Source organism: Micropterus dolomieu, linkage group LG04, assembly GCF_021292245.1.
Source record: "Micropterus dolomieu isolate WLL.071019.BEF.003 ecotype Adirondacks linkage group LG04, ASM2129224v1, whole genome shotgun sequence".
Classification (NCBI taxonomy): Eukaryota; Metazoa; Chordata; class Actinopteri; order Centrarchiformes; family Centrarchidae; genus Micropterus; species Micropterus dolomieu.
In genome coordinates this window covers 6,806,402-6,813,362 of record NC_060153.1, presented here as the reverse complement: position 1 = coordinate 6,813,362, position 6,961 = coordinate 6,806,402, and the positions used below count along the sequence as shown (strand labels likewise).

At 40.9% G+C, this 6,961-nt stretch overlaps 2 protein-coding genes across 2 annotated transcripts in view; one reads left to right on the top strand and one right to left on the bottom strand.

The window, feature by feature from the left end:
- The first annotated feature begins 321 nt into the window (after positions 1-321).
- rps3a (ribosomal protein S3A) lies at positions 322-4,303 on the top strand. The gene is made up of 6 exons (XM_046047819.1): positions 322-475; positions 1,171-1,274; positions 1,540-1,727; positions 3,149-3,357; positions 3,691-3,800; positions 4,136-4,303. The coding sequence occupies exons 1-6, from the start codon at positions 414-416 to the stop codon at positions 4,261-4,263; spliced, it is 801 nt and encodes a 266-aa protein (XP_045903775.1). The 5' UTR covers positions 322-413; the 3' UTR covers positions 4,264-4,303.
- Positions 4,304-4,450: 147 nt separating this feature from the next.
- sh3d19 (SH3 domain containing 19) overlaps positions 4,451-6,961 on the bottom strand; it is an 18,863-nt gene continuing 16,352 nt past the window's right edge. The window contains exons 20-22 of the mRNA XM_046047216.1: positions 5,951-6,137; positions 5,303-5,403; positions 4,451-5,194 (exon numbers count right to left, since the gene is read on the bottom strand). Of these exons, the coding sequence (XP_045903172.1) occupies positions 5,084-5,194; positions 5,303-5,403; positions 5,951-6,137 (399 nt within the window). The 3' untranslated portion in view covers positions 4,451-5,083. The remainder of the gene's footprint in view (positions 5,195-5,302; positions 5,404-5,950; positions 6,138-6,961) is intronic.

Here is a 6,961-nt window from a genome sequence, read left to right as displayed (position 1 = left end):
GGAGGATTGTGGAGGAATTCCATTCAGGCTGGTTTACTTCCATCCTTGGTTAGCTAAATTATAGAGTTCATACTTTACATGATGGACATTGATGTCACTGATCCAATCTGTGTAACTTACACATTCAGAAAGACGTTTTTCTAATGTAATAAATTCCGCGGTATTTAAATTAAAGGTAGCCTTTTCAGTAGAGATAACATTTCACATACAGTTATTTACTTCCAAAGACATCACAAATTAAGTTACATACTTCCATAGACTGTATATTTATATAAATACTTCATGAGTCTACCAGCAGAGGGCGTCAAAAATAAGCTACATGGACTCGCGAGATAAGACAAATCTCACGACTTTGGTCTCTTTATTTCTCGCGGTATTTCGTGTTTCCTCCTCTTTCACTCCCTGTAGCCAACATGGCAGTCGGCAAGAATAAGAGGCTGACCAAAGGCGGCAAAAAAGGTGCCAAAAAGAAGATGTAAGTAGCAAATTCATACACCGTTACACGAAAAAAGCTTTGCCTTATTCATTGGTGTCACTCCGGTGCAAGAAATGTGAAGGATGAAGCCGATTTTAATTAGATGTTACAGGGCCAGTGCAAGTCTCGTCGTCACCGGCCTCTGTGGCGCTGGATGGTGGTGTTACATGCTACTGCTGTGTTCATTTTACTTCGTACGCTGTAGTCATTTCTCATAATTCAGTTGATTTAATTATACTTGTATAATTTATTCACGGGATTATGTCTAAAGAAGCACAACAAGCTGCGCCAGTTTAACTGCAGAGATAAGGCCAGTAACGTTACTTGCGACAGGCTGACGTTACCAAATGTTAGCATGGATTTAGCCGAGCTTACTTATCACCATGCCAGTCAAACGCCACAATTTTTTACTGATGAGGATAATGGGTACTGTACGGCGTGAGCGAACAACCCGAGTGTCTGAATTGTGTGGTCAAGTCGTTTTAGGAAATCGCTGACATCGGTGAATTGATCAGAAGTCCTCCATGGTGCTCGCTAACTCGAGCAGTGTCCCCTGCAGTGCGTGCTTAGCCGGTTTGCTAGCAGCGAGTCTGCACTTGAGCTCGCAAGCCCACTGTCAATGTTTTGTAATCAGATGAATAGACTGTTGTTTATGCTCAGCGACTTGGCCCTAAGTGCTTTTTACTCTCCTGCAGTGTGGACCCTTTTTCCAAGAAGGACTGGTATGATGTCAAGGCACCAGCCATGTTCAACATCCGCAATCTTGGCAAGACCTTGGTCACCAGGACTCAGGGAACCAGTAAGTCCTCTTCATACTGTAAATTCATGTGCAGTATTATTTTAGCTGTCTCCTCCATACATTAAATTGCTGTTGATCAAATACAAGCTCCATGCTTTGTCAATGATGTGATGAATGAAACTAAGATTAAAACTTCATGCGCTGCAATGGGACTGTACGATCAGCCCTAAATGATTGCTTATTACTACCTATGAGATAAGCAGAATTTCTCATTAGAGATTACCTGTGTTCTAACTTGTACTTATTATTATTCGCAATCACTTAGGAATCGCCTCAGATGGTCTTAAGGGACGTGTGTTCGAGGTGAGCCTCGCTGACCTGCAGAACGACGAGGTGGCCTTCCGTAAGTTTAAACTGATCACTGAGGATGTTCAGGGCAAGAACTGCCTCACCAACTTCCACGGCATGGACCTCACCCGCGACAAGATGTGCTCCATGGTCAAGAAATGGCAGGTAACTATTATGTTGTGTGAACCGTAATACATGTCTATCTGAATTTTTATTGTAACAAAAGAAATGGACTCAAAATCAGCACTTGTTTAACCCGTATTAGTTCCTAAACTTCTGAGATTTAATACTAAGTTGATAACAATCTAATTGTTAGGTGAATATGCCTTGACTAAACATTTAAGGATGACAACACCTACAACATTGGCAGAGCTGTGGTAGTGTACATGTGCAGTAGGGTTGTGACTGGAGGGTCAGTTTAGCAGGAGGGGCAGTTGAGGTGTCTGTTTTCTGAGGTGCTTGATCAACTACTCCAGTGGTAACAGTAAAAACCTGGTACCGAAGCGCTTCTAAATGCAACTGAAGAGACATTGCTAGGAAAGAGCATGGATAAGTGGTTGAGAGAAGCGTGAAAACTAAATGCATTTGTGATACTGAATCATAAGCAGGCATATAAGCCAATTTCCTGGAGTAATCCAAACAGTTCACTTGTAAATTAATATCCAGTGTATTTACATTGCCAGCCAGCTTTACTCTTAATATTAATTTATAACCATGATTTTACTCAGCGAATACTTTAAAAGTTGCACTAGAATAGGAAATACTGCATTCCAGTTTACCAACCATAAATGGGTTTAATGTTTCACAAAAGGGGGCTAGTATGAATTTGAAGAGAACTGTTTTTGGCAATAGTTCATCCAAATATAAGTGACATTGTTCAACAGGTGAAGTCGATATACTATCAGGACAGTGTTTTTGAGTCTCTAACCCTTAATAGCGACTGTTGTATTAGTGTACCATAGAGCTCAGTAGCAGCGAACCACATTTAACCAACAGTTGCGTTTTCATGCAAAAGAGACTTGAATTAAACTCCATGTTGTGTATCTATCTTCAGTAGTTGTATGGAATGAAATATGCACAAACTTCCTCCTGTCTAAACAGGAGCAGTGCAGTTAGGGATGCAACATTTTCTTTTGACCTCCATGAACATGGGAGAACAGTAAAGTTCAGTTTGTGGTGTTTTTTTTTTCCCTCCACTTTAAATAACTTTGTAAATTGTCACATGTACTGCTGATTACTGGAATCAGTCCATGATTTTGGTGGCAAAACTTTGTTCCTGAAATATGGAGGGATAGTTGCACATTATTTATACTTTAACTTTACACAGGTTGTGATTTCTGAAACTTGTTTATTTGCAAGGCATTAAATGGTAAGTGTATATACCAAAAAGCGGTCTAGCACAACCTGTTCAGAGGCTATGAAACTGTATCTTGTGGTTAAAAAGCAGGTTGAGGGACTGTGAGCACAGCAAAATTTGGATTACCACTCAGCTTAGATTCTAGACTATGACAAATGGAGAGGTGGCAGGTTGAGGCTGAGTGAACTTTTCCTAGTCTTATCAGGATTGATCTGTTCCCTCCTCTCAGACCATGATTGAAGCTCATGTGGATGTGAAGACCACCGACGGCTACCTTCTGCGCCTGTTCTGCGTGGGGTTCACAAAGAAGCGCACCAACCAGATCAGAAAAACCTCCTATGCCCAGCACCAGCAGGTCCGCCAGATCCGCAAAAAGATGATGGAGATCATGACCCGTGAGGTTCAGACCAATGACCTGAAGGAAGTTGTCAACAAGCTGTAAGTCACTTAGTTTGTACTGCCCCTGCATGCATACTTGTTATAACTAGTTTTTCACAACACAGATTAGTATGAAGATAAATGGCTGTGTCACCAAAAATAATTAAACTAAAAACACCTGTTACAGTTTGGGTAGAGTCTTTGCTTTCACTTATTAAATTTTTTTTTATTGTATAATTGTTCTCATCTTGTCAAAATGGCATTTGTCAGTGCTAGTTTATTTTTATGAAACGTGTATTTTGAAGAGCCAGTTTTATGTAGACTTTGTCTCTGAAAACGGATTTGTGAACTGATTACCCTTTAACGTCAATGTTGTACTGTGTCGTGTTCCAGGATCCCTGACAGTGTTGGCAAGGACATTGAGAAGGCCTGTCAGTCCATCTACCCTCTACATGACGTCTACGTCCGCAAGGTCAAGATGCTTAAGAAGCCCAAGTTTGAGTGTAAGTGATGCACAGCTGTAACACTGGCTATAACCGTGGCTGTACCTTTCTACCTCTGGGAACATGTGATGACTGCTTCGGTCCCAGATGACGCCTGATTACTACCTATTGAGATCAGCTGACGTTCCCTCACAAGAAAAAAAAATACTGTTTTCAGTAATTGTGTGGAAGGATGAAGCAGGTTTGCAATAGTTGGTTTTCAGAGTGTAAAATCTCAAATGGGGTTTAGGGGTGAAATAATTTAATCATTGCAGTTTTTGACTTCGAACATCCAGCTGCTTAAATTTGTCAGTGCCCTCTTAACCTGTAGTTAAAAGCAATCTGTTCTGTTGCAGTGGGTAAACTGATGGAGCTCCACGGTGAAGGTGGTGCCGGCAGTGCTGCAAAGGCATCTGGTGATGACACTGGAGCCAAGGTGGAAAGGGCTGATGGTTATGAGCCCCCCATCCAGGAGACCGTCTAAAACACCCTGACAGATTTAATAAAAAAATGTAAATGACCAACAAAGTGTTCTGTTTTTTGTTCTGTGTGTATAGTAGTAGGACCATTACACTTTGTAGACGCTAGAATATTTTACAAGCAATCGAATCCAATACTTTAGCAAGAATTTCATAAGCTTTATTAAATTTGAGAATTACACTTTGCGGCTAGAATTCCCAAAACTGTATATGCACTAATTGTATTACAAGTTGATGTAGTGTACCTACATGGGATTGGTAAATTGATAATCCCACTCTTATACGATTTTGGTTACCTTTGGCAATATGGAGCACTTTAGTCAATACAGGGGAAACGAGTGTTTCCAGGATGAAAAAATGTCACTTGTAAAACTAATGGTAAATCTATTGGTGAAGCAATGAAAAATTAGGTGAGTTGGTAATCCTAGTCCTTACTTGAAGCAGTCCTTTGTATTTACATTTAATTCCATGTAGTCAAACTTGTTCATGGGTAAAAGTGACAGCTTCTGGTATTTGTACAAAATGCAATTGTAAACCATTGGGAGGAAAATAAAAAACCACTAGATGGTGCAAATGCACCACTGGAGTAATCCAAACAGTTCACTTGTAAATTAATATCCAGTGTATTTAAATTGCCAGCCAGCTTTACTTTTAATGTTTATTTATAACATTACTCAGCCAATACTTAAAAGTTGCACTAGAATAGGAAATACTGCATTCCAGAGTTCACTTCAGACTTCCACTGCTGAAAACATCTGTCATAAGATGTCATTTCTGTTCGAGTCCTCCAACAGTGTCCCATATTGCACTGAAAGCTGCGTGGTGCTATTCCAGTACTTCCACATAGTTTTTAGGGACCAGGGCCCGTTTCCCTCTCAAGTCACCCAGGAACCATTCTTCATCGATGGACTCCAGATTGGTTATAATATCGCCAACCTGAGAAAGGAGTGAGAAGTTGTCTGAATGCCAGCACTTTAACCACATTTGTCATCTGTGAATTTGTGGTATTTATTCATAACCGGGACAAGGGATCATTCTCCATACCTTCAGAGAGAGCTCCTCATCACAATCTGACTCGAAGTCAAACCGAGCCCTGGCTCTACCACCACCATACACGTTCTGCTGTTTATCAGATGACTGCTGGCCTGGTGAAGAAGGCATATACTGAATTAATGATGTTTAGTTAAACTGTCCATTTGTGCCAATTAGAGTTTGCAAATAATTTATGCAAGCGATTAATTGTTTAAATAACTACATACAAATACCCATTGTAGCTGATTAATAGTGAATATTTCACCTGGTTTAGTAAAATTGTTAGACCAGTCTAAAACAAACAGGAGATAGTTGGTTGTAGCCGTACTGCCAATAAAATTGCTTGTCATCATGAAATGCTACAGTACAACTTCAGTTTAATAAAGATTAAAAATGGTGGCCTCTTTGTTCCACAAATCAATTACTTGAAGAATCTATGACAAGGCAGTTTACGATCACAATTTAACACCTTATTTTCTCTACCAATCACATGGTAGCACTATAAGACACATTCACTGATGGTCCTTCTAAATAGGTTTGTCTTTATTAAAACCCTTATGGTAAGTTCACTGATAGCACATATTGGAAGTACTGGAGATAATGATGAACTTAAGGGCTGTCATATTAATAACCATTGCCGTGAGAACTTCATAGGCCTACCTGTGCTGGTCTCAACATAAGCCCTGGGGAACATTCCCTCCCTGCCGTTGAGTTGGCCGCAGCTCCACTCATCGTCAATATGCTCAGAAATCAGGATAGAGTCGCCCTGTTGAAAGGACAGGTCGTTGTCTGAATTCCCGGCAAAGTCATACAGAGCCACCCCCCACTCCACACTGGACTGAGACGCCTACAGAGAGAGCAGCACAAGAGAGGAGATGGTATATTTCAAATTAAAATAAATTATTTTAAGATAAAAACAGAAAATGTCAACATGTGAGCATCAGTACAAGTACAATATTCAGCTGGAACAAACCTTTATCTTTGATCCAAGGAATGTTAAAGTCAATAGCTTTTCTTTTCTAGATTGCTTTTCTTGTGTTTTCCAACAAAGGTTAAAATCAAGGGCAACTGGACTTGGTTGAAGATACTGGAAGACGTTTCGTCCCTCATCCAAAGGACTTCTTCAGTTCTGACTGACTGGCAGGGAAACTCAGCTATTCACAAACGCATGGCTCAACACAGAAGGGCCAACTCCTCAGGTCAAGACTCTGCAGTCTACTTACATCTGAAGGACAGAGGACACTCGTTTGAGGACCACCAGGTGCACATTTTAGACAGAGAAGATGGATGGTTTGAAAGAGGTGTCAAGGAAGCCATCTACACCAGGGTCGAGAAGCCGTCATTGAACAGAGGAGGGGGTCTACGCCACCACTTATCCCCCACTTACAATGCTGTCCTTTCATCACTTCCCAGGAAACTCAACAAACGTAACCTATTGGCCTCAGGTGAAGATACAAACGATGGTCGTTCAGTCTTGGCCACAGGTAGTCTTAACGACTGTAACGACTGTCGTCACAGAAACAAGGAACACTAACGAACCAGCGGTATCGATGACCCGGGCCAACGACCCCACTGAGGTTAAATAGCTGAGTTTCCCTGCCAGTCAGTCAGAACTGAAGAAGTCCTTTGGATAAGGGACGAAACGTCTTCCAGTATCTTCAACCAAGTCCA